Here is a 27,419-nt window from a genome sequence, read left to right as displayed (position 1 = left end):
GAGTAACTTACTGGTAATGCACTAACTTCCTTTACACACCAACACATACACGGTGTACAAATGACTTCCCTTTCAAAATGTGTCTGGGGTTTCTTAAGGCATTTCTCATTTAAGGTGCAAGTTAAGAAGAAAAATGTCTTACGAATTACAATGGATTATTTTACATTTATTGGAACAGAAAGTGTTCACTCAAATCTAAACGATATAGACTTTAGATTTTGTTTACTCCCTTGTCAGAATTGCATTTGTGTAAATAATTAAATAAATAAAAATGTAAATCTCTGTAGCATAAATCCAGGGTTCTCAAACTTCAGGGACTTAAACTGTAAAAATAATATTAATTAATTAATTAATTAATCACCCTGTAGTACAGCTTTCTGACAAAACAAACAAAACATTTACAAAAATCTATGAGCATTATTTAAATGTGTACAAAAATATTTTGACTATGTATGGGAGCCATGGACTTTTATCATTATTATTTTTAGTTCTGAAGCTTCCACTCAGATCTAATTCGAATAAAATTTGTCAATGTTCCTTAAGTAATTTTAAAGGTACACTATATCTACATTACTATGTAATAGGTACACATTAAACGTGCACTATATGGCAAAAGTATGTGGACCCCTGACCATCACGCCCGTATGTGTTTGTTGAACGTCTCATCCCAGATCGATTCCCCTGTACTGTTATAATAAGCTCCACTCTTCTGGGAAGGCTTTCTACTAGATCATGGCTCCTGTAATTCTTCCATTCCGAGCCTTGCCAAACCATGGAGCTCGCTTTGTGCACAGGGGCATTGTCATGCTGGAACAAGTTCAGGCCTCTTAATTCCAGTGAAGGGAAAATGCACAGCTACAGCATACAAAGACATTCTCTTCAACCATGTGCTTCCAACTTCGTGCCAACGTGTGTATTTATTTATTTATTCATTTAAAAAAAACAAAAACAATAATAGTAATAATAATAAAAGATTATTAGCGATTGTGAGAGGGGACACGGTCACATATTTCTGCCGCCAGAGTTTCCAGAGGAATTAAATATCAGACGGACCCACTTCCTGTTTTGATTTATTTCCCTCCTGTGTCCGAAGGAAAGATGATGACACCGCTGTTCTCGTTTCTCGTTACCTAACTCCATCTTTTTGCTTGTTTGTTTGTTTACTTCTCCCAGGCGTTAAATATAAAGCAGGTCGTCATGGCTCTGAGTTCGGGGGTTTGGGCTCCGGTTTTTCCGTCTCCGGCGCTCCAGCAGGGCTCGGGCTCGGGCTGCGGTACGGTGCTGATGTCGGTGCGGGTGTCGGTGTCGCGGGCGACGCTGCGAACTCTGCGGTCGCTCCGTTCTCCCGGTGTCTGCGAGGATGACGCGGCTCTCCGCCTACAGCTCAGCATGGACCCGAACCGACCCGGAGACTTCCGCCTCACCCTCAGAGACTCCGGCAGTAACGGCAGGATCATGGTAGGACTCCTGGCCTTAGCTGCATTAATTACTCAAGATCAAGCTCTACTGAGAAACACAGTGACTTTAGACCTGCCAAGTGAAACCAAAAGCAGTCCTGATCACTAATTATGACTTGCGTAACTTTTAGAAATAATATGCAAAGTCCCTTACTCGAAATCATTTTATTTACATACATGGTCACTACTGCATATATTCTTTTTACAGCAAATTAAAGGTGCAGTCTGTCATTTTCAGAAGAGCGTCTTGACCTGTAACAGTCTTCTAAGTCCAAAGATTAAGCTTAACGAATATCATTTACAAATTTGCCATCCGGTGAATCGTGCTCGGTTCTTTGATTCAGGCTTCTGTTTACATTTTTTTTTTTCAGGCCCAGGAACTGAGCTGTGCAGCCCCGCCCCCTTTTCCTTATAATAAGGAAGTTTACAGGGTAGTCATGTGTCGTTCATGAACGATTCGTTCATTCTGAACGAATCTTTAATAGGGTAACAAGAAGTTGTCTCAGAAAGCGATTCGTTCATTTTTGACCGCGCAAGTGCTGCAACATCCACATAGGTTCTGTACAGGAAATAGAAATTATTAGTTTATGCCTCGAGTCTTCGGGTTCGAGTCGTTCGTTCTTCCGGTGACCGCCGCATATGCAATGCACCGTGCAGTACTGGAAACAGAAATGATCAATTCATCTCTCGAGTCTTTCGTTCATCACTTCACAGCTCCACTGCATTCAGCCTATGGGGCGGTCACGACTCGAACCCGAAGACTCCAGAGGTGAACTAATCGTTTCTGTTTGCGGGGAACAGACTTGACAAATGTGACGTGACGAAAGAAAGAACTAATTTCTAATTTCTGTTTTTCATAATTCGGCCTTGGTTGCAATAGCCTATCGTTTATTTTATATTCCAAAAGTGATCAACATTCGCGTAAGCACTAGATGTGTCATTTTAATGATATTCTGCTGAAATGAACGAAATGACTCGAAAGCAAATGACTTGCTGAACGAGATTCAAAGATCCGAGTCAGTAAAATGATCCGAACTTCCCATCACTAGTACAGGGTGCACACTTTTAACAGAAGGGGTGGGGTTAGTTATCCGACATGCGCGCTAGCATGCGATAATGCGACAGCGCGATTAATGACGTTCGAGTGTGATCTGTCAAAGGATTTCGAGGGTCGAAGTTTGTTCGGTTCCTCACTCAGAACTTTAGGTCTTACCTGCAAATAGTGCTTCTCATATACAACTCTCATTAAATTATGAAAATAATAATAATTATAGATGCACCGATGTATCGGCTAATAATCGGTATCGGCTGATAATCGGCCGATAGTTTAAAACATCCGAGGACCAGGGCCGATTATATCCTGTCAATCAAAAGAGGGCGGGAAAACACATCAGTTTCGTGCTGTGTGTAAAGATGTCATTTGTGTGGAATGACGACAAAAGAAGGTATAAAAGGCAGAACTATCGGTATGGGTTATCAGTATCGGCTGAGAAATTTAGTAACAGTGCATCCCTCATAATAATAATAATCATCATCATAATAATAATAATAAAGCATGGAAAGAAGCAGCAGATTGTTCATGCCTCTGGTGAGTGTACGTAGCTAGTACGAAGCGTATAATATAACGAAGTGTGCATAACATAAATTCAGTAAACAACTACTTTCACACTGACTATGAATTATTTCGTGTTTTTTTGTTTGTTTGTTTAACCAGTTAGCTGCGAGCTATAGATTTTTGGCTTGAAGAGGAGACAAACTCCTCTTTTTAAAACTTGCGAGGCTTAAATCAAATGTCCAGGGCCCCATTGTTGTTTATTTTTGTACATCTCTTAACAAATTGGAGTCGAGATTATGTATGCCAGAGTTTGTAATAATTGGTCAAAACCCACTATCGGTCGACGTCTAATCTCAGGAATGCGCATGTGAAGAACAGCTGCCCCAGGATTTATGACCTTTATGAAAGTGACCCTGTAACCTGCTGCCTGTTCCCTCCCTCAGTCTCTGGCCGAGTTCGAGCTGTGCGCCGTGAGGTACGAGATCAAGTCGCCTCGCTGCCACGAGCTGTGCGTCATCAAGCCGCCGCACGACACGCTGACCTTCACCTTCCGCAGCGAGCAGGAGGCCCAGGAGTGGGCCACCGTCATGATCTCGTCACTGAGGGAAGCCCACAGAGGTCCGAGCTCACGCTCCTTTCCCGGTCTTCTGAATATTCTGAGCTGAGCTGCAGTTCCTGACTCTTCTGACGCATTTAAAAGTCTTTCTGTTTTTACAGTCGCAGGCATCGCCTCGCAGCCCACCGAGGACTCGATAGACTATCTGAAACCTGTCGAGCAGAGCGCAGCCTTGTCATTATCAGCTAAAGGTGAGCGAGATGAGGAACCTGTGCTGTGGTTAGCATCGTGATACACCGCTCTTTCATTCAGAAGTTCTGTTATAAACGACGGTGGAAAAATGCAAAGGAACGCGACATCCAAACTGTATTGAATGTTTTCTAGAATATCGTGGATTTTAATTAAGTATGGTGTGCTGGTTGTTTTTCTGGAATTTCCATAGAGGAGCTGTGTGCTGAGCTGGCCAGAGCCATCGAGGCCGGGGACGCTCAGGCGGCGGTGCAGCACGCCACGTCGCTGGCACACCAGCAGATTCCGCTCACCATCCAGCCGGCTCGAAAGGACTCCGAAGACGGAGAGATCAGGTGAGCTTTATTGATTTCGTTTACAAGGAGCTACAGCTTCCACACAATAGCGTTTTGTTATGGTGTTAGAAAGATGGCAAGTTCAGAGCCTCCATGTGCGGTTTTAATGGATAAAGAAGTTTTTCTTAATATAATGTCATGTTATAAGCTTATCTTTGAATAAAAATCTCAGATTTTTATGCCCTTAATCGAAAATGGTATCGATATTATATCGATTTTTTTTTATGGTATTGCATAGAAGGTAGAAATTGCAGTATCGTGACAACTAGAGCTGCAACTATTAATTGATAAAATCGATAATAATCGATTATGAAAATCGTTGTCAACGAATCTCATTATGGATTAGTTGGTCTGCGCGCGGCACAGGGTACGTTTACTCATTACGTTACTTCTGGTCCGAAAACACGCTTCGGAGACTAAATACTAAAGTTGTGTCCCAAATGAAGTGCTATACACTTACACTATGCACTGTGTACTCTACCGTCTTGCGTGTGGATTTTAGAAAGGTATTATCATCTCAAAAGGAACACGAGAGTTTTTTTTACTAATCGGATGTATAAGGCGCTTCCTAGTCGACGGCACATGACATCATACCAAGGTTATAATCGTAAACGAAAACGAACAAAATAACGAAAACTAGGTGTGAAAAAACATTGTCGTTAACTGAAATCGAAATAAAAACGAGGCATTCCAAAAAAAAAACTGATAACTAACTAAAACTGTATTATCTGTTTGCAAAACTAACTAAAATAAAATACAATTATAGAGTAAATGTAATTAGTTTTCGTTTTTGTCAATGTCTTTCATAGATCAAATATCTTTCAGAGTTGACATTTCCGACTCGGAACCCGGAAATTACGACATTCCATGACAAATTGAACACAGCATAGTCCGAAAGTCGGAAGGAAGCGGCAGAGTCCTATTTGGGATTACTTTAAATATGACTGTGTGTCAGATAAAAGCAAGTGTCCTACAGTGGAAGGTGGTGAAATATGTGGACCATTTATTAAAGGGAAAAATCCCACGAATTTGAAAGTACATTTGTGAAGCGCGCACAAGGAGGCTAGCCTAGCTTACCTTAATAAGGTAAAGGAGAACGCCAAGCCCGCCTCCCCCGAAACAGAAGCTGACCCCGGTACAAGGCTAGGCAGCATGACGGAGACTACCGCAGGACAGAGAACACTACAGCAGGACAGAGAACACTACAGCAGTGCTTTCACCGGAGAACCGGTAGCTGCTGGTTAGTAAATACGCAGGAACACCATAAGTGGGAGGAAGCGCTGGTTCATATGTTTTATTGATACTGGGATGTCTACACAACTGTGTGAGTCGATTGCCTTCAAAAAGTTCACCACTTTGCTCAAACCAAAGTTCAAAACAAACTGTTAATTAATGATGTGATCTTGTATTGCTATGCCACTGCAATGATTTGCCATTGGGCTGCAGCACATGCATCTAATGCTGGGCTGTCCAATTCATTGAGTAACCTAGTTCATTTTGAGATGGTCTAAATGAGTTGACCCTCTAGAGCTCATTGTTTTTTTTTTTTTTTTTTATCTGTTTCATGTTCTTTTCTCAGATTGAACTCCCTGACACTCCTGGCTCTTAAGCAATGTCATGTGTGGCTCACGAATGAGTTGAATACATGCTGTTCATGCATGTCTTCTTTAGTCTATTGCCTATTTAGGTTTTTTCCTGGCACACGTCACTTAAAACATTTTGCACTTATGGCGGCGTCTTGTTTAGACTGTTTACATATTCGTGCCCATATGTACATTTTATGTACTGGCGTTATTGTTGAATACATACCTCTAAAATTGTATGATGTTTTTGTTGAGTTTTTATTACACGATACTTTTTTCTGGCCTTGACAAATAACCCATATTACAAAAGACTAAAACTAACACTAATAAAAACTAAACTAAAACTAAGCATTTAAAAAAAAAATAGAAACTAAACGAGCAAACCCGCTTTAAAAACGAATTAAAACTAAACTGAATTTGAAAACATAAAGTCAAAACAAAATAAAAATGAAAACTAATGAAAAATGCAAAACTATAATAACCTTGCGTCCTACGCATGTAATGTGACGCCGCGAGCTTTAGCAGATACCCAGAGTCACCGACAATAACTTTCTACAGTTTATATCAATGTTACCTTTCATAAAAAGTGATGCATAAATACTATTTTATAATATAAATTAATATATTAGTTTGTATTATATATAAGTATTTATGCATTTTTTTATGGATGCACAAAAAGCACTGAATTAAACTACAGTCCTGAATGAATGATATATATTCTGGTGTGTGTGTGTGTGTGTGTGTGTGTGTGTGTGTGTGTATTGGGTTCTTTTCAGACTTACATAATTGGACAAACAGTTGTTAATCGAAAAAATGATCGGCCAACTAATCGATTATGAAAATAATCGTTAGTTGTAGCCCTAGTTACAACAATAGTACACACAGACACACAACATAGGTGTGTCTGTGCTCTGTAACATTATACGGCACTTTATAAACTCGATATTCGATATTAACGTGCCTTATAAATTTATAAATTCGTTTTAGCAATCTTTACTTTCTTCTATTCTTTTCCTCAAGCTGAGCCTCATATTAGCTTGATAGAGTTCATGTTTTCAAATATTAATAATGATATGCTAATGTACTTTTAGAGTGTTTTTATTTTTTAAATTTTTTTTAATTAGCTGCATTAGTGTTTTTGCAGTTTAGGAAGCACGTGCAGAAGTCTACAGTCCACTCGAGAGACGTCGGTTTGTTCAAGTGTGAATGAAACGGAAAAAAGTCACTATGAAGTGTCTTTATAGTTTTAATATACATGTTGTATTGCGCAGTGTTTTGCGCAGTACAACATGTATATTAAAATACATATTGTTAATGTCCGCGCTGCTGTAATATCGCAGGAGCAGTGAACTATATAAGCCTCTCTGTCGTGCGTTTGCAGCTTGGCAGTTGCGGTTGAAGATGCCACGTCGTCCTGTTGCGTCACGGTTAAAGTCGCCCCACACATGACTGTGGCGTCTCTCAAGCAGCAGGTAAGTGAGAAAATAAAAAATGCAACTGGATGTGCACGGTGGAGTTTCTGCGAGCTTAGTGTATTGTCACGATGCATCTTCTCGCTAATCTTCTTCCTAACCTCCGTGTCTGTCCCAGATGTTTGCCGAATACGGTTTCCACCCGCGAGTGCAGCGCTGGGTCATCGGTCAGTGTTTGTGCTCTGAGCAGCGCTCGCTGGTGTCGTACGGCGTGTGTCGAGACGGAGACACGGCGTTTCTCTACCTCCTCTCAGCGCGCCACGCCCGCCTTAGCCGTCTGCAGTGCCAGCAGGACCAGGAGAGCGCCCTCCTCACACCCACGCCCAAACCAGCGCCGACCCTGGCACCGGCCAGTCACGACTGGAGAGGCTACAGCACGCTGCCGCCCCGACTCCATCACTCCAACACAGGTGTAGCTTTATTCTCCGGCTTAAAGCAGTAGTCCGGTGTTTTTATTTGTTTACTTTTTTAAATATAATCTCTGTCTATTGCATCCAAAAGTCCTTAACAATCCCAAAAAAACCTCTCCGGCCTGATAATCGACTGCTGACGGAATTTACCGTCCCCTAGACTTCTATTATACGTGCGTTTGGTTTTGGTACATAGGTTTTCTGTTCTTTTCTCAGCGCAAGGGAAATGTGTGCTGGGGGGAAAAAAAAAAGTTATGTAAAGTTGAAGTGAAATGACGAAGTGAAACCTCTTTGTGTTCCGTCAGAGACACTCGTGGTCTGGGGGGTTTTTTTTGGGACGGCGGTGGTTCAGTGGTTCTGGTTCTGGGCTGCTGTTCAGAAGGTCACAAGTTCAAATCCCAGCACTGCCTTTAAACAAGAACCCTAAACCCTCTCTGCTCCAAGGATTGCCGTATCATAGCCGACAGTCCCAGAGTTACAATGTGCAAGTCACCATGATCGTATTGATTTGGGTCCGAACTAAAATTAACATCATCAAATAAACAAGGAAAACATCCCACAATGCTTTGACTCTGACTCTAGCTAGCACAGAACATTATTTTACTGTCTTGCTTTCTTTATTCACCTATCCCAGGGAGCATCGAGGCACAAGGCGGGGTACACCCTGGACAGGGTGCCAGTCCATCGCAGGGCACAATCACATACACACTCACACACCCATTCATACACTACTGACACTTTGGACATGCCAGTCAGCCGACCATGCATGTCTTTGAACTGGGGGAGGAAACCGAAGTACCCAGAGGAAACCCCCGCAGCACGGGGAGAACATGCAAACTCCGCACACACAGGGCCACGGTGGGAATCGAAACCCCGACCCTGGAGGTGTGAGGCGAACGTGCTAACCACTAAGCCACCATGCGCCCCCTTTATTTCCCTGATATAAAAAAAAAAAGGGATGATGAACCAATCGATATATGAATCTGGAATGATTGACAGTTGCGTAGGTTTTTAAAACTCTACCTCAAGTAAAGTAATTTAGTCGCTTGCACATGTGGGAATTTCCACATTTGAATATCATTTCAGTTTAAATAGGCAGAGGGAGGAGTATTGGCTGTTAGCTGGTTTTGAAGAGAGGTGCATGAGGTCAGAGAGGTCTGTGTATTATTATTATTATTATTATTATTGTTATTATTATTATTATTATTATTATTATAGCAGCCCGCAAACCAAGACTCTAAAGAATACAACAATTACTTTTATTTCTGGAGCTCGTATTACAAAAGCTCAAGCTGTAAAGCGATAGAAGGTCAAACACCAGCACACCAGCCTGATGTGCCCGGGAAGCCCCGCCCTCTTCCCCCTCCAGTGTGCTCTCATCTCGATTCGATTTTCCTGCTTAAAAGTTACACTGATGCAGTGCCGTCCTTTTTTTCCGTCAAGACAAACGGAGACCGTTTCGAGTACATCGATTTGAAACGAAACGTATCCGTGTTTGTTTGCCTGAGGTCATTTGACACAATTACGCAACATCGTGAGAGTGCTCTGATACTGAATATTCAGTACGACCTCACGATTGCGAGGGTGATGTTGCTTTTATACAAACAGTTCTATAAACAAGAAATGAACATCGAATGACGTTTCGGACACAATATGAGCAAATGTACCGTTTATTGTTGCTCCGCTAGTGGAAACGCGTCCTGAAGAAGCCACGCTCGCTTTTTATAACGCGCTGGCTAGCTAGCGCATGTTGATGTGTATATCGATGTGTTTCCGGTAAAACTGGCGTCCTGTCTTCCTTTTCATCTTCATCTGACAACCTTTTATATTTAAAAAGTCAAAAGTTATATTCCGGAGTTTGCATGTTCTCCCCATGTTTCGGGGGTTTCCTCCGGGTGCTCTGGTTTCCTCCATCAGTCCAAAGACATGCATGGTAGGCTGATTGGCGAGTCCAAATTGTCTGTAGTGTGTGAATATGTGTGTGATTGTGCCCTGTGATGTGTTGGCACCCTGTCCAGGGTGTGCCCCGACTTCCCTGAGATAGGCTCCAGGCTCCCCGTGACACTGTGTAGGATAAGCTGTACGGAAGATGGATGGATGGATGACAGTTACATTCCTGAAAAGTATCATTTGTAATGACGTCGCTCACTCTACTGTAGTAACTGTTTTTTTACGTGGGCCAAACACAGACGAGCAGAGTGACGCACACAGTGAAACTGAAGAAGTGCGGTTCAAGGAAATATTAGCACTCTTGGAACGCCACTCGTCCGATCAGACTAGTGGACCGGAACTAACTGTTGTATGAGTAGCTATATTTATTAAGATTGACTGAAGTGATAGTTTGACAGTTTGTTTGTTTTCTTTGCCAGTCAGCACAGATGCATTCGAACAGCAGATCAGCAGTGAACATGGCAGCTCTGTGGAACCACTTCACACTTTCTACAACTGATTTCTAAAAGGGCTATATCAAAAATGTACTGTGTTATGGATGTTTGTCATGTGTTTTGTTTTTTTCTCCTCAACAAAAATCCTCCTCCCCTCAGTCCTGCTCCCCTCAGTCCTCCTCCTTTCAGTCCTGCTCCCCTTGGTCCTCCTCCCCTCGGTCCTGCTCCCCTTGGTCCTCATCCTTTCAGTCCTCTTCCCCTCGGTCCTCCTCCTTTCAGTCCTGCACCCCTCGGTCCTCCTCCTTTCAGTCCTGCTCCCCTCGGTCCTCCTCCTTTCAGTCCTGCTCCCCTCGGTCCTCCTCCTTTCAGTCCTGCTCCCCTCGGTCCTCCTCCTTTCAGTCCTGCTCCCCTCGGTCCTGCTCCCCTCAGTCCTCCTCCTTTCAGTCCTCCTCCCCTCGGTCCTCCTCCTTTCAGTCCTGCACCCCTCGGTCCTCCTCCTTTCAGTCCTGCACCCCTCGGTCCTCCTCCTTTCAGTCCTGCACCCCTCGGTCCTCCTCCTTTCAGTCCTGCTCCCCTCAGTCCTGCTCCCCTCGGTCCTCCTCCTTTCAGTCCTGCTCCCCTCAGTCCTGCTCCCCTCGGTCCTCCTCCTTTCAGTCCTGCTCCCCTCGGTCCTCCTCCCCTCGGTCCTACAGTGCTCTCGTTCTTTTCAGTTCTGTCTCGGCTCAGCATTGCGCCGCGTACTTGACAGTGATGATGAACATGTGACTGTGTTTTGCTGTGTTTTCTAAACAAACAGGGGGCGGGGGCGGAGCTGGGAAGCACAGCATCAGTGACAGCATGAACCTGGAAAGACTGCAGCTGGGTGGACCCGGGGTGAGACCAACAAACACACACACACACACTTTTTTATATATAAAGTATGAAAACTTTTGGAAGACATTTTGCTAAAAAAGTGTTATTTTCCCCCGATGTATGGAGACATTTGGGACACCCTGTAATGTGTGAAAGCACATCTACTGGTTTGAGTATACACTGATCGATATTATTTTTTCTCCTGCCTTCTAGCTGGGCTGGTCGTGTCCTTCGTGTACATTTATAAACAAGTCGACGAGGCCCGGTTGTGAAATCTGCAGTACAGAAAGACCCACTCGACCGGAGCTCAGCGCATCTGAGGACGCAGCTCTTCTCCTATAAAAGGTTCTTCTCCGAACCACACTGTGAACTTTTTCAGCCGCGAGGAGGCCAGTATGGACATGGAAAAACGTATCCATGCACACACATTCACCTGGCACAGGTTCAATGTGCTGAGTGAACCGAGGTGAGAGAAAAAAAAAATAGAAAAGCCTCCCTGAACTCTAGGAACTCCCTGACCTATCTAGGAACCTCTAGTGCATGCCATGTGCCATGTTCTTTTACTCGAGCCAGCATCGCTCAAAGACGTTTCGGTCGCATCTGATGATGAGGGACTGATGACGCCGAGGATGAAACTTCACTGCAGAGATCCTCAAACAAACATCAGCTGCTTTATCTTTGTCCTTAAAGTGCAGCATCTCTACAAATAACCAGCAGTTTGAACTTTTCTTTAAAGTACCCCTGAACGTGATTATTTTTCTTCTTTCTTTTATTAAGCAATAAAACATGCGCGTAAAACAGAGGTGGCACGCTGTTACAAGAAAATAATCAGTGGCAGGGTGGCGTGATGAAGCGGAGTTACTGTTAACACCATGGCGTTGATTATTTTCCCAATAACACCACTTCCTGAATTGTTTTATTCCTCTTGCACCACAGAACGGTTTTATAAAGAATGACACGTCGTAGTTGTTTCCGTTTAGAGTTACATTTCACGTAGCCGAACGTCTGCAACACAAGTTCCTTTTCTGGCTTACATTACAGCAGCCCTAAACGCTCTTTTCATCTTTCTTGAAGTTAGGAAAACGCAGCTCGTCGTGTTACCAAGAAACTCCTGTGTCCCGTGCCGGAAATCTTCCTGTCCAGAATTGTTACAAGTCTCCTTCTGGGAAAAATTTCTCGCTTATCAGCAGTTTAGACGTCTTTTGTCAAATAACACACATTTTGAATCCGTTCGTTGTGAGTTTTCGATCGTGTGGAACGTCCATTATTCAAGTCCATGTGCAGGCTGTCACTATGGAAACAGCAACGTATTCGAACGAGCTGTGACTTGCAGTGTCAGACCTACGTTTAAAGGAAATTACTTGATAACCTACCGACCAATCAGAACCGAGAATTCAACAAGCGCCAGCACAAAATAAGACCGATAGCTTGAAAATCTCACGTCCGCTATCCAAAGGATTATGCTAAATTAATTGAGGAGAAAACGATACTCGGACCAATCGAGACTCGGTTACTGGAATCCCACTTGGCTGATGGTAGAGGAACAAGATGGCGCTTCAATTATTCGGAAGGAAAAAAACAAACAAACAAACAGTTCAATTCAATTTGAGAGTACGACTGTTTGCGATGGTTTTCATGAACAATATTAAACCCGTAAATTATTATTAAACTGTAGCATGTTCACAAAAAGCTGAGGATTAGTAATACTGACGCTGACACGGGGGAGGGGCGTTTCTAATTTGTGCATTAATGCATAAATCCATGCATGTATAGAGATGTTCCCAGACCTGTTTTTTTTTTTTTGTTTTTTTTTTTAAATCATTTGTAATACGACCTGTTCAGGGATACTTTAAATAAGAGGCACACTTGTAATCTTTTCACTCGTAAATATTATCGATCTTATTTTCTGCCAACATCTCGTCTTCACTCGCAGACCGTAGTCGAATACTCATTCAAGCGATTTTTGTTTGGCGAATGAATTCGGTTTCTTTTATTTAACGTTTTATACTTATTAAGACTGTAGTAGGATTTTTATTTGACATTTTTTAAAAAGAAACAAACCCTGGATTAGTGGATGCTGCGACACCTTACGAGTGTAACGTTTTTATTAAAGCTTATTAATGCATATTTCAAAATTAGAAATTGACCACGTTTGCAATATTGTTGCAGTTCCCGAATCGTATTCCGATGAGACGGAAATCCTACGAAGCTCTTGATTACTGATTGCTTTGTTTTTCTGTTTTGTACTGTTTTCTTGTCCATAAAACTATTATTGCAGATAGTTACTGGACCTCATTCTGGCCTCATGTCAGCTTGTTGTTGTTAATAAATGATTATAAGTCAAGATACGGGAGCCTGATGTAGCAGCTCAGTAAAATGCTCTTCCACCAGCCTTAAATAGAGGGAGGAAAAAACAACCAAAACCTGTCTGATAAGATACAGTGTCAGTGTTTTACTTGTGCCACACAAGCTCATGATTGTAAATGATACATTTATTATTTTAATTGAGTAAATTATATTTGGTGTTCATTTTATGGACAATAAAATTAAGATGAGAACAAACGTGCAGTTTTCTTTGATATCGTGTATACTATATAAGACCTACAGTATCTCACAAAAGTGAGTGCACCCCGCACATTTTTGTAAATATCTGATTGTATCTTTTCATGTGACGACACTGAAGAAATGACACTTTGCTACAATGTAAAGTAGTGAGTGTACAGCTTGTGTAACAGTGTAAATTTGCTGTCCCCTCAAAATAACTCAACACACAGCCATTAATGTCTAAACCGCTGGCAACAAAAGTGATAAGAAGATTGCCAAGACCCTGACACTGAGCTGCAGCACGGTGGCCAAGACCACACAGCGGTTTAACAGGACAAAGAAGTTGAGTGCACGTGCTCAGCGTCATATCCAGAGGTTGTGTTTGGGAAATAGACGCATGAGTGCTGCCAGCATTGCTGCAGAGGTTGAAGGGGTAAACACTACTTTACATTGTAGCAAAGTGTCATTTCTTCAGTGTTGTCACATGAAAAGATATCATCAAATATTTACAAAAATGTGAGGGGTGTACACACTTTTGTGAGATACTGTACAGCATAGAAATCATCCAACTTTCATTCATTAACCGGCCTTGTGAATCATTTTTGCATCGATGGATCATCAGTCTTAACCCAGACAGAATCTAATCACCCAGCAACCATGAGATTATATGTATAGATAACGAAGAATGAGATGATGGAAAGCTAATTTCCTGCTAGTTATCATTTATTCTTAGCCACGTTAAGATTTGTGCCAGAGCTGAAACTAGCACACTGCATTTCTAGACGCGTCTGGAAGTCTAGCCCTGGAGTTTTTTTGTTCCTTATCTTTTTTGTTTTAACTGTAAAATATATTTAAAGGACACGTCAGTGCAGATTTTTTATGAACATAATCTGACTATTTAAATATCATGCTTCACTTGACTGCATGGCAAAATCCTCCATAAAGCCACATCAATTCACAGGATTTTTGAACGTTATGCCAAGGTTTACACTGTGCTTTAAATAACTGTCCGTTCCTCTGACCTCTCATCAACAAAGTGCTTCTGTCCGCAGAGCTGCTGTTTACTGGATGTTTTTTGTCTTTCTTACCAGGCAGTCCATCTGGCCATTCTCTTCTGACCTCTCTCACATAATTGCTGCTCAGTGACTACGTTTACACGGACAGCAGTAATCTAATTATTGACCTTATTCTGAGTAAGACAATATTGTGATTAAGGTGTTTACATGAGTTGCTTTTAGAATACTCCTGTCATGTTCCCGTTTTACATGTTATAGAACATAGATCGCTTAAAGTCACACGTCATTACGTCCCCACGCCACGCCGTCCGACGTTCCCTCCAGAATTTCACGTATCGACATACAGCTCGTCTTCGTTATGGGACCGTATACAGTTTTGGGTGTTTTGAATTTTTACAAACGTTTCAAGTGCAGTTGATTACTTGTCGTGCTGTACGTGCAAATGGACGACTGCTTGAAGCCGTGGGCTGCGTCCCAAACCGCAAACTTACCTACAATATAGTAGCTGAAATGTATGTATTTCACCTACTATATACATGTACTTCACCTACTATATAGTAGGTAAGTATGCGGTTTGGGACGCAGCCGTGCTCTCTTGTTTGCCGTCAAACGGTTGAGCGCTGCCGTGTGTGTACGTGTCCTGTCGCACAATGCGGTGAAAACTCTCACACGACGTTAATAGTGTGATTAAGGTGTGTACATGTCTGTAACGCACGTCGATAATGCGACTAAAACAGGAATACTCCGCACGTCTTAATTCCATTTGTGTTTACTTCGAGTACGACTTTAATCGAATTAAGGTAATTAAAAATTGCTGTTTACATGCTAGTTTCTTAATCAGAGTGTCGTCTCAATCGGGTTAATATTGGATTATTGTTGTCCATGTAAACGTACTGAATGTTTTTTTGTTTTGTTTTGCATTGTTTGTTTTTCACACCATTCTGTGTAAACTCTAGAGCAGTGGTCGCCAACTCTTCCTTGAGAGCTACCGTCTTGCAGGTTTGATCTCCGACCAAAATCTAACACACCTGTTTTAGTTGATCAAGAACTTCTTAGGCTCTTCTTGATTAGATGGTCATGTGGGCACGATTATGGTTGGAGCTAAAGTCTTCAGGGAGGTAGATCTCCAAGAGCAGGGTTGGTGAGTACGGCTATAGAGACTGTTGTGCATAAAAACTCCCAGGAGATTAGGAGGTTCTGAAATACTCAAACCAGCCTGTTTATTTTATTTATTTATCTGATCACTGATGTAAACTTTACCTAATGCTCAAGACCTGTAGCTGTAGGAATTTATACAATAGTGCTACAGTCACATGATTGGCTAATTGAATGATGTGCACAGGTGTTCCTAAAAAAGTGGCCAATAAGTCTGTAAATATTTTCGACTTATGTATTTATACAGTATAGTAGAGCTTTTCACTGGATGAAAGCGATGAATGCTAGTTACAGGTGTAACTGTGGTTCAATAAACTAGGCTTATGTGTTCGTGTGCAATATACCATCATCACCTACCTACGTAATGCACCTGCTCCAAAGTCAGGCCGCTCTGCGTACACACTCTTTACATCAACAATTATACTTTCACACAATCACTAAGCTAGTCATTACGTCAAGTCGAATGATTCTGATTGGTTGAAGCATAGATACATTTAGAAAATTTCCACATATGGCTGTGCGTCAGAAGAATATCTTCATCGATTATCTGGACGTCGGTCACACCCTGACGTTTAGGCACACTGTGAACCACTGAGGTCATCAATCTGACACCTCTCACCACAACTCCATCTTCTCGCAGCTTTCTGGAGAAGAGGAAGGGCTTCAGCCAGTGCTCACTCTCTCATAGAGGAGCACATAGGCGCTGGTCGACCTCCTCTCTAACACGTCCATCTCGCTGGTCAGCCTGACCAGATGGTCATTATAAATCTTCCACTGGTGAGAACTGTGACTGGAACAGTCACTCACATAATGTCCTGGTAAAGAGACATGCACAGCAATATTACATATCTATCACTACAAAATGTTTTCACTGTAAAATATAAAAATATATATGTACGGCTATAAAATGTGTTTTCCTAATTCATTTATAAACACATATGCAGGCTGTATTTATAAGTGTGTGTATTTTATATCTTACCATAGCATGCTGTCCTTCCAATGTGGTTGAGGACACTGATCAGTCGATACATAGAGGTTGATCCACCCTAAAAACGACACACATCACAATACAGATCACGTACAGACACAAAACTCGAGTGTACACAATACAGAGTGCTCAATCCTCCTTCCTAACTCTCTTTCCTATCTTTCTCACTTCATCTTTCATTGTGTCTCTCTGTCTCTCTCTCACCAGTTCATTTCTGTCTGTCTTTCTGGCCTCAGCTCTGCTGTTCTCTACATGAAAAAGGAAGGCACAAAAGAAAGATTAGCTCTTCTTTAATTAATCTGGATATGATTTATCCTGGCTGTAAACAGTACAGGACTTTCTTGGACTATCGTGGTTTAGAGACTTGGACTGTTTACTTGCATGTGACATACCTATTCTGGGTGTGTCTGACTGAGGAAAGCAGTTTATCTGCAGCTCAGGTGTGATGTCCACTGGCGTCTCCACCTTTTGCACTGTGTAATGTTTCGTCATCCTGAACCTGTTCAACTGCAGAATCAGAAACCTGGAGAGAACAAGAAATTAAGTAATGTTAGAGCTGAAGATCTGCAGTCACTGGTGGCACTCTTACAGCACTTGTGGTCAATGCACGACTGACTGATCAGTTTCTTGCAGTGTAGCAGCCTTACCTGGGCAGAGTGTGGAACGTCCACCTGGAGCTGGCAGAGTCTCCTCCACACACCTCGCACTTGCTCTCTAACAATGTCCGCTTCTACAAGATACATGTTATTCATACACAGAGGAGTCAGTGATGATATGGGGTGACAGATATAAAAAAGAAAGAGAAGGAGGCAGAGAGTTGCTCACATGAACTACGTCAGAGAGGCACTGGTCCACTGAGTCGTGCTTCAGGGGCACAGAGACATGATTAAACACTTCCACGTTGTTGTTCTGTTGGGATCCACAGCTGCAACACACAACATGCATCTCAACATCTACTCATCACCTGCATCATGTACAAACTCCAAACTCTTTACGTTACATGTCATACCTGGAGCAGGTTATAATGTTCCTCATCTTGAACTTGAAATTGGACGTGACTGGACATCTAGGGTTCACATCCTCTTGCCAACCCAGCTTTCGCCCAGACTCCTCCATTTGGGTCAGACAGTAGCAGAGGAATTCATGAGCGTCCTACACACACACACACACACATTAAATCATATTTCTACATGTTCATGTGTGTGTGTGTGTGTGTGTGTGCGTGTGTGCTCACATTCTGGATGTCGATGGTGAATTCTGGGTTGTATTCTGTAGCTGATATAATCAGGGCCTGGAGGAACAAACTCATGTCGCTGTCACCTTGAACTTCAGAGCTGTTTCTCAACCTCGACAACTCCACAAAACATCTGCAAATGGTCCAGGGAAAACCTCCTATAACTCATATACATAAACTCAGCTCTTGTCTCACATTTTCTTCTACCAAAATCAACTTTTTTTTCTGCCTGCTGAGATAATTGCTATTTCCACCTTGCAGGGATAATACGTCTTAGAGTTTAATAATAAGTCAATGAGTTTTAGCGTTTAAAACGTGTCCAGAGTGCAGCTGCGCAGCTTTTTACCATCACCTGAGACTATTTTACACGGGCCAAATCTCCACTCTAAAATCTGTACTGTTTCTGCGTCAAAGAACAAAAAGGATCAAAATCCCATGTCTCTTTAATAAAGGCCTGAATACTCTCACTTCCTGCTACCTTTATGATCTCACACTCTTAGGTCATTTTCACACTTGTGAACACTAACACCAGGTGTCGTATTCTGTACATTTTACTGCTGGTTCCTCATACGTTTTATTATCGATTTTGTCAATTAGTCACTGCAGCCATTGACTCGAGTACTTGGACTAAGTGTGAAAACGCCATTAGATTCCTGTCTACTGTCTGATGCACAATGTATAACAGTTGTACTCATGAGTGAGTCTCTTCTGTTGTATTGTAGCACCTCAACTCTGGATCACAATCACTCCATCTATAAAACTTATCTTATGATCTAGCTGCTTTCTCAAGCCTTCATTCGATCCTTTTACCCTTTTATTATTTCTTGTTCATTCATGTTCATTATCCTACATTTGTCTCCTAATGTAGTCCCTTTGCTAGTTAACATTTCTAATGTCTTAGTACCTGAGGAATGAGTACTCCAGTGTGTGTGTAGAATTGTCCAGCAGGTCGGAGAGCTCTCTGCAGAAACTCTCAGCGGTGAACAGACACTGCAGACTTGCGTTAACGTAGCAGTTGCTTCCAAAATTAGGCAACCTGCAACAGATCCAGCTGTTAGATACACATTCAGATTCACAACAGCACACTAGGGCTGTTTAAACATACGAGCACGTAGTACAGCACTACTGCTAATGTTAACTGTTTCTGTATAAATGTATAGGCTCATTAATATTCTAATGCATTCCAATACCAAATATAGGTAAGCATAAAATCTTTAAACTAATTATGATCTGAATATTATTTTTAAATGAGAAACAAACACATATCGATGGGTCATACCCTCCAGGGAGCAGTTCTGAGTCAAAGTCTGTGTCAGAGAAAAGAGTATAAATTGAAGTCATGATGTTTATGATTCGATCAGAGGGAGTTCGACACTGACTCTGTATGTTTTCCCCAGAGGCAGTTGGATTCGGACTCTTTGTGCTTCCCTCAGGCATCATCTCATTGGAACTGAAACAGAGAGGCACTGAGTTTATAGTGGACCATTGGTGTCTGTGTGTTTGCAGGTCTGGATATTAAGCAGTAAATTTGTACTTTCCGCTGTATATAAGAACTTACATCATGTTAATTTGGTCCATTTAACTGGTTTGTCTCTCACCTGAATACACATGGATATGGCACACGTTTGGTGAATTCCATGTAGGAAGAAACGTTCAGCTCCTCCAGTTCCTCATTGAGCTCTGCCATTTCGCTCACCGGGTTGTATGGGATTGTTTCCTTCCTTTCTGAAGCCTTGCTTACTTGGCAAGGCAGGGTCATCTTCTTCCTGGTCCCCACTGAGCTTTGTAAATATGTCCTCACACGGGCCTCTTTGGCCCTTGCGTATTTCATCCCTGGGAATTTTGAGGTTGGCTTTGTTTTATCCGTTTTCACATTAAGCCTATTTAAGGCCGTCTCCTTCCTTGCTATAGTCTCCTTTTCTTGCCCATACAGTGTAGTGTTGCTCCTTTCCACAATCATTGACGTGATCCTCAGTGAGTTTTGTAAATGTGTATTTGTTCTTTCCATTGCAGTTAGGCGAGACCTCTTGTTTGTTTTTGAGGTTTGCCCCGGGGCGGACCCCGGTAACAGTTTCACAGAGACAGTTTGCAGGGTCTCTGTTGGAGTTTCCGAGCTGTAATGAAGCTTACGTTTCTGTAGGTGTCACAGGTACTGAAAAAGGCAACTTCTTTATTCTACAGATAATAAAAGAAACACACAGACACAAGATTAATGCTTAGGTTAGAAGACGTGTTTTTGAGATCCTGAGATATTTCACTTTCAATAACGAACACTAGATGTGATGTGTGAAAGTGTCTGGATGAAAGAATTTCTTACCTTCCACCCAAAATACTGCTTTTTTGAATTCTCACTGAACTTCTTCACAATAAGAAAAGACTTGTTCTCTCAACGCGCTCGGAGTGAAATCATGTCTCTTTGCTCCTGTTTCCTTTACCTGCGCTGAGATCAGAATTCTGATGAGAAGTTCGATAGAAATTTCGAATTATAGAATACAGCCTCTTTGACGTCACATGACATCACTGGCGCCTAGTGACTGTAGCGCGAGCCAATTTTAAGCGTGACGAAATATGGAGCTAGATCAGTCTCATTAATAATTCACGTGCACGTAAAAACAATTCGCGTGCACGTAAAAAAAAAGTCTATTCACAAAAAGCAATTCACGTGCGCAAAATAGAATGATATATCAGTAAAAATACATTTCACAAACGCAAAACACAATTCATAGATGTGCACAGAAAGTTTGCAAATCGTCATTCGCGCGCTAATCGCCTTGGATGTGTGTGTGTGTCTGTGTGTGTTTGAGACTTTCCTGGCAGCGCTCTTTCCTCCCACGTGCGTCTGTAGCACTCTGTAGCCAATCAGATGCGAGCTTTCCATTCAACCGATCATAAGTCAGTACTGAGAGTGCAGGACTCAAGGAGCACGGCTTCGAGCAACATCAATTCATTAGAAAGGAAGTGAAGCCTTTACAGGTCGGGATGCACGTGCACGTGAAGTAAAATAAAAATAAATAAATACACAAAAGACATCCAGCCTGGTTGCGTGGCAGGAAGACATAATGACAGCTGAATAAATGCAAGCAGTTGCTAACATCCAGCAGGTGACTGTCCTCCAGTGTGTGCAGAATGTTGTAGTACACACTTGTCACCCTACGAATAAATCACACCAGGTACACTCTATTCTGTATTTAAAAAAAAAAAAAAAAAAAAAAAAAGACATTAATATATAGCCTAGTACATAGATTCTCAACTTTTTGTAACTAAAGCCTCCCCTATCATGTGGCACGCCCCCCCATTATTGGAGGAGACCAGGTATAATGATTATCTATTCTGTAATCTGTTTTTGAAATTTTTTTCCTTTTGTGTTTTTGTAGTTTTTTAATTACTTTTCATAACTTTTATGATTTAAAAAAATAAAATAAAAATGGGGTTAAATAAATAATAGAATAAGGTCTGTGGTTAACACAAGCTCAAGATATTTTTCACGTTTTATCAACATAAAATACATCAGTAATATCCCACTCGTGATTTTTTTTTTTAAGCTTTTATATGCCTTGAAAAAGACAGTTGCTAACAAGAGACTAAATGCTACTACAGAGGTTGTCAGGGACATTAACCATCATCACACCGAACAGGAAAACTCATCTACTACAGCTTCGTTGTGTTTATACTCACGCTCTTGCAACTCAAACGTTCCAACTTGTAGCTCTATCAATTTATAGTATTTTCCAATTGTAGTGGTTTTGTTTTTTTTTTTTAAATAAAGATTGAAAGGGTTGCCAGAAGCTTTGTGGTGGTGACGTTTAAGTCATGCGACCATGGTGTAGTTTGTTTAGAGCCTACCATTAGCTTTTACATCTGGCGATTGTATTTAGGCTTCAAAGCTCATACATTTTGTGTTCATTTGTGAAGATTTTATTAATGAACGAAACATGTAAGAATCATAAACCTTTGTTGGTGACAGAGTTTATTTTCTGCAGTAATCCAAATCCACTGCAACAATCCTATAGAGAACGTGAAGATACCTCACGCCTTGTTGCATGTTACAATGTGGGTGCCATCTTATGAGGATCACGCTCTGTTACCGGTGTCTGTTTACCTTTTGTTTTTTGGATAAACACTTGCTTAAATTGTCGCTTAAAGAGTTGAAAAAGGGAAAAAAAAACAAGGAAAAGGGACCCTACTCCGAGAGACTTAATTTGGATGTCAAGCAGCGGTATTTAGACTAAATAAACGCAATTAACAACATCGATCCATTATGATTTAGCAACCCAGGACTGGATTACAGACCCCGATGTACTATCTCCACTAACATACCCAGACATTGTTACCTATCTTGTTTTTGGACTTAGTACTTACACTTTGTGTGAGTTTGAATGTTATAAAGCACTAGAAGCTCATGAACAGTTTTGCAGTAGCTGGGTGAAGATCTGCAGAGTCACAAGCCGGCAAATTGCGAAAGCACAGTCATACTCGCAAATGTAAGGTGTCACTCCTCATTTTGGGCCAATTATTACAACAAAAAATTAAAAACCTTCAAAAAACACTCCGCTATCTTTTTTTAAAAAAATTAACTCATGGGCAGGGGGTATAATCAGCAGCATTATTAATAATAAAAAATCTGCTATGATCTTTGAAGTGTTTAAATAATGTAGGTTTTTTAACTATTATGTTTACATATGTTATAAATATATCCTATTTATTATATATTATAAATATCTACTATTTATATTATATTTCTGTCATGCAACAGGTCATGCACTCCAAGCTCCTAAGCGAGGTTCCTCTGAAGCCTTGGGCTATCATAAACTCCTCTGGTGAAGTTTCCTCAGCCCATTGTACATGCATGGCTAGTTTTTATCATATTATATTGTTGTTGTTTTTTCCTCCATGTTCTATTTTCATATGTATATATTGTATTGTTTTGATTGTACTATATTATTTTTTTATTCTCTATGCATTGTTACACCTGTTTTGAGTGTACAAAATAACAATAAATAAGAAAAGAAACTAGCAAATCGTTTTAAGTCTTTATTTTGTTCATATATTTAAAAAGTTTCTGTACAAACAATAAAAACAAGGCATGTAAAAAAAAATTTTTTAAAAAATGCATCTTCTCGTCACCTCCTCAAGCTGCTCCCCTTCTTGTCTTTACAAGCCGGAAAGGCGAAAAAAATGTATTCCATTGTCCAGTTTTTCTCTCAGACCTATTGTGTGACTTACTGTTGCAATTTTTGATGCAGCAGGATTGGCAGACCTATTGGCTGCACAATTAATCGAATATCGATTGCGATTATGATTTTGACTGCCAACAATTACATGAACATGATCGACTGCAATATTGACGTCTAAAGTTCGTCCTCAACTCATAGAAAACTCCGCTGTAGATCAAATCAAGAGCTTACTAAACTTACAGCCGGTCACCACAGATGACACTACAGAGGTTGTCGGGGACATTAAATGTCATCACACCGAACAGGAAAAAACTTTGCAGATAACCAGTGGTTCAGGTTTGCTGTGCACAATTCCCCAAAAAAACGTGGATGAAGATTCATCCACAGAGTAAATCCCTATTATGGAAAATGTTTTTAATCAAATTTGGAAAAGTTCTCAGAAGCTTGGTGATCGTGACGTTGAAGTCGAGCGACCGTGGTGTAGTTCATTTATAGCTGTTTATTTCTGGAGATTGTATTTAGATTTCAAACTTCATAAAAGTTGTGTTCATTTGTGAAAATGATCTTGATGGACAAAACGTGTTAGTATTGTATACTTTTGTTGATCACTGAGCTTATTTCTTGCAATAATCCAAAAGCCTATGGGAAAATCCTATTGGGTTTTTGTCAAGGGAACTGGTGTGATGCAAACTTCCGGGTTCCAGTACAAAATGATATAATCCCTGCGTCACCGCTCTATTGGGTGATTTGACTGCGTCTCTCCTCCTGTAAACACTGTTATTGCCTTTTCTGCATTCGCCTGAATTGTTTTCATTTGGTTGCATATTGTTACATTTGATGCATATTTTCATTTGGTTGATGGTATTTTTATTTTTACTTATCCTATATTTTGGGTACAATTTTATTTATATTTTTTTCTACGAGATGATGCACTTTAAGGATCAGTCTAATTTGATGCAAAGATTTGTACATGAGCAGGAATGTAGCACAACATGGAGGTGAAAGCAGCGGTCTGTTTATTTAAATGTGAAAGTGCAATAAAAATATGTTGTTCCTAAAATCAATGAATAATCGTAATAAATAATCGTGATAAATAATCGTGATCTCAATACTGATAAAAATAATCATGATTATCATTTTGGCCATAATCGTGCAGCCCTACCTACCATGGCTATTTTGCTTTCTGAATCACAACAGAAAATCAAAACACTTGGCTCAAACTCAAGGCAGAAGGGAAGCGGGATCCTCATACGATGGCGCATTACCCACAATTCAACGCAGCGTGACGTCAACTTCCCATTCTCTATTGGCTTTTTGTGCAGGGAACCAGGGTGATGCTAACTTCCGGGTGGCCTACAAAAATACGTCATCCCTGCAGGATTGACGACGTCCACATTAGTGTCCGACACTTGAGAAGGGGACACCCCTCTCTGTTAATGTGGAGATAAAGTCTATCTCTACAGTGAGCAATTATTACATTTAAGATGGCGAAGATGCCAACATGCATGTAACACCAGTCCCATTCACAAAGCGTGAGAGTTTCTCGGGATAAAATTACATCTTGAGAAAACAGCTTTTGGTTATGTCAAGATCATGAGAAAAATGTATAATACATGGCCGCTTAGGGCTTCCGTACAGAGCCGTGTGTGTTTATAAAATAAAACCACCGAAAAGTTGTTTCAAGCCTCCAGCTTCCTCATTCCCTACTCGAATATGGGAAAGTGTTACACTAAGGTTTTAGTTATTTTTCTCTCTTTGTACAATAATATTTCAGTAAGTTATAAACTGAAATAGATAGAAAACATCAGTTGCATAGCTGACGTAGCAGTCGTCCCCAGGGGGCGGAGGCCAAATCTGACATTCATCCAATGGCTGTGAAGAAATCACAGAAGCCTGTCATCAACTTTCATTCAAACTGGGCACATGTGAGGTCAAGCTATAGAAATCTTTGGTAGCTCTTTTCCCTCAAATTCTATTCGTACAGATTCTGTTTCCTTTTTCTTTACCCCGCTCGTCATTCTTCTTAGACTTTTCAATGTGCCGTTTCTCACTTTAAAGCGACATGAAACACTAAAATACATTTTCTGACATTTTAACAGAGGTGTACGTATCACACATCATAAAAGACAATCATAGCATCCGTTAATTTTAAGTGTAGGAGAAAACTGGTTCATTTTGATCTTTTTTCCACTATTTTCATTTTCCAGGTTTAATATCTCGTCCTCTCACACGTCACAGGCAGTGACGCGGCAAAGCACTATAGTACAGTCGATGATGTGTCGGTGTCTCATAATTATTCATGTGACTGTGTTCTGCACAGTAAAATCCCTAGTGTTGAATTAACACCCAGAGTGTTTATAGGAGTCCAATAAACACCGCAGGGTGTGAATTCAACACTGTGGGTGTTAAATAAACACTGGTCATTTTGCTGTGTATGAGAAGATGCTGTCTCTTAATTATTCATGACAGTACGTGGTGCTTTCCTACAACAGATGTAGTAGATGAGAGAGGCGTTCAAATGGGTCACAAGTGTTTGTTTCAGTGGTCTAAGAGTTCGAGTGTGTTGTCTCGGGAGAGAGAATTGGAGAAAGGTGGACTTCGGACATGCTCATGAAAGCAGTTTGCGTCTACTCAATGCTGCAGTACTAAGTCCCAAGGACTTTTCTGTCTCTTCAAATGAGGTATGTGCCTAATTTTCAACCATAACAGTTTTACTTGACTGTTGAACTAATTAAACTGCTTAAAGCTCCAAGGGGGCCAGCAGGCCATCGCATGCAAAACTATGCAACGAGAGTCCACGTTGAAGGGAAGAAAATTCCCCCTTTTAGTCATGAAAAGCTCAAGCCTATTAGCTAGCCACCATTCAGACACTTCTCCGATCCGTGCTGCCTCGGGTTTTGTTTTGCTTTGCTTTCCTCCATAGTCACGCCAATGGTTTAAATAGATAGGGTAGATGACCTGCACCGCTATTTACTGTGGCTCCATTTAGCACTGGGGATTCAGGAGGAGAGAAGTCTGCCTCATCAGAGCCCTGCGTACTGCTGCCACTGAAAACATTTTGTCACTATCCATCTTTATTGTGAGTGTTCTGAAGGCCCGCGCCCCCCCTTCCTCCCATGCCACGCCCACTCCCCCTCCCATTTTCCCACAGCCATCCACACCCATTTAAGTTGCATTTTTCAAAAACACTGAGAGGTAGACTTGAGCTGAAAGAGGGAGGTTCCATGACCCTTTAATTCTTTCTTCTAGTTCTCTTACATTAACAGGAATGGGAACCCCCATAGATCACACTATTGCATCCACTGATTCTCTTCCCCCCCACCCTTACAACCTTAGGAACTTTTATTTTCCAGCTTTCTAGCCTTTTCGATTTGGATTTCATTATTACATCCAATCTGTCCCTTAATGATTTTTGTTCATTTAATTGTGTCAGCTTTCTTTGCTCCTCCCTCTCCTTCACATCTAACAACTACATTTATTATACCCTCTTTCCTCACTTCCCGATTCTCCAATGCTGGATGTTTCTTTTTCCCTACTTCCCCTTTGCTACATTTTCCCACTCATTTATCCTCCTCTCCTCTTCCTCACTGCAAACCATACTGTCACTCTCACTGTCCGTCTCTTTCCCTGACATTTCCCTAGGTTTGCAAGGAACTTGGTGAAAGTATCGTTCCGGACCTATACAGGCCGTCGGTCAATAATCTCAGTCCAAGTTCCTCACCACCTCTAAATTCACAACTCCTTAACTTCACAATCCTCAGTCTTCCCCCTTGTCCTCCGCTATTTTCACCAAGTTTTCAGTCAGAGAAAGTTAAAGTAAAACAAGCTAAACTGAGCTAGCAGCAACACGGACAGCGTGCCATCTTTTTTTCTTCTTTCTTTCTTTCTTTCTTTCTTTCTTTCTTTTTTCCTCTCTCTCTCTCTCCGCACAATGTCCTTGCGCGGCTCGTAAAATTCGAAATTGGTGAACCCTGACCTGCGTAATCATATCACGTGACGACGTGTGGCCAATAGATGATCGCGATGTCACTGCATGACCTTCTTAGTTAAAACAAAAGAAGAAAGAAATAAATGGAAGCACTAATTTTAGCGGTATCGCGCTATCCTGTACTTTACAACACCGCTTTGAAAGATTATAAAAACAACGTAAAAAATAAAGTCTGCCTGGTTTTGACGGATGATGTCATATCCGGTTCCCGCCCATATTCACAGCGGTGGCCGTCATGACACTGCACACACAGAAATCCTATCTTATAACAGACTTGCGGCAATAAAATAATCCATTTGTTTATACTGATTGAAAATGTCCGATAAGTCGGTTTCCATTCCGCCGGCGGAGCCAGTTGAAATTGAAGCGAGCCTTGCGTCTCAGGTTCGGGGGATCTCTTATGGATCCCGAGGAGCCGGAGACGAGCACTGCTCTATCTCTTGCTCTGTCTTCCAGGTCTGGCTCGC

General features: G+C 41.4%; 2 protein-coding genes across 5 annotated transcripts; one reads left to right on the top strand and one right to left on the bottom strand.

Annotated features, from left to right (window-relative positions):
• The first annotated feature begins 894 nt into the window (after window positions 1-894).
• On the top strand, window positions 895-13,409 carry sharpin (SHANK-associated RH domain interacting protein). Its single transcript, XM_053629708.1, has 8 exons — window positions 895-1,458; window positions 3,456-3,630; window positions 3,730-3,819; window positions 4,011-4,152; window positions 7,117-7,207; window positions 7,326-7,617; window positions 10,798-10,874; window positions 11,067-13,409. The coding sequence occupies exons 1-8, from the start codon at window positions 1,198-1,200 to the stop codon at window positions 11,193-11,195; spliced, it is 1,257 nt and encodes a 418-aa protein (XP_053485683.1). The 5' UTR covers window positions 895-1,197; the 3' UTR covers window positions 11,196-13,409.
• A 2,199-nt stretch (window positions 13,410-15,608) lies between these two features.
• On the bottom strand, window positions 15,609-21,119 carry LOC128610402 (ubiquitin carboxyl-terminal hydrolase 26-like). 4 transcript variants are annotated; one of them, XM_053629702.1, is made up of 12 exons: window positions 20,108-21,119; window positions 19,389-19,965; window positions 19,070-19,240; window positions 18,695-18,826; window positions 17,791-17,923; window positions 17,566-17,708; window positions 17,382-17,481; window positions 17,204-17,286; window positions 16,934-17,079; window positions 16,725-16,804; window positions 16,548-16,614; window positions 15,609-16,383 (listed from the first exon to the last, which is right to left on the bottom strand). In XM_053629702.1, exons 2-12 carry the CDS (start codon window positions 19,796-19,798, stop codon window positions 16,232-16,234), a joined length of 1,617 nt encoding a protein of 538 aa, XP_053485677.1. In that variant the 5' UTR covers window positions 19,799-19,965; window positions 20,108-21,119; the 3' UTR covers window positions 15,609-16,231. The 4 variants fall into 4 exon arrangements, with proteins under 4 accessions (XP_053485677.1, XP_053485678.1, XP_053485679.1 ...); XM_053629703.1 differs by having other exon boundaries at window positions 16,949-17,079; window positions 20,108-21,114; XM_053629704.1 differs by having other exon boundaries at window positions 16,761-16,804; window positions 20,108-21,111.
• Window positions 21,120-27,419: the final 6,300 nt, after the last annotated feature.

Source organism: Ictalurus furcatus, chromosome 7 (assembly GCF_023375685.1).
Source record: "Ictalurus furcatus strain D&B chromosome 7, Billie_1.0, whole genome shotgun sequence".
Classification (NCBI taxonomy): Eukaryota; Metazoa; Chordata; class Actinopteri; order Siluriformes; family Ictaluridae; genus Ictalurus; species Ictalurus furcatus.
This window is presented reverse-complemented; position numbering and strand designations above follow the sequence as displayed.

Excerpts from the sequence above, each read along its gene's own strand:
- sharpin (XM_053629708.1), top strand. The coding sequence starts at position 1,198 with ATGGCTCTGAGTTCGGGGGTTTGGGCTCCGGTTTTTCCGTCTCCGGCG. Across the intron at positions 1,459-3,455 it reads GCAGTAACGGCAGGATCATG|TCTCTGGCCGAGTTCGAGCT; the intron begins GTAGGACTCCTG and ends TCCCTCCCTCAG. Across the intron at positions 3,820-4,010 it reads CTTGTCATTATCAGCTAAAG|AGGAGCTGTGTGCTGAGCTG; the intron begins GTGAGCGAGATG and ends GAATTTCCATAG.
- LOC128610402 (XM_053629702.1), bottom strand. The coding sequence starts at position 19,798 with ATGGAAAGAACAAATACACATTTACAAAACTCACTGAGGATCACGTCA. Across the intron at positions 18,827-19,069 it reads TCAGAACTGCTCCCTGGAGG|GTTGCCTAATTTTGGAAGCA; the intron begins GTATGACCCATC and ends GATCTGTTGCAG. Across the intron at positions 17,709-17,790 it reads TCACCATCGACATCCAGAAT|GACGCTCATGAATTCCTCTG; the intron begins GTGAGCACACAC and ends GTGTGTGTGTAG.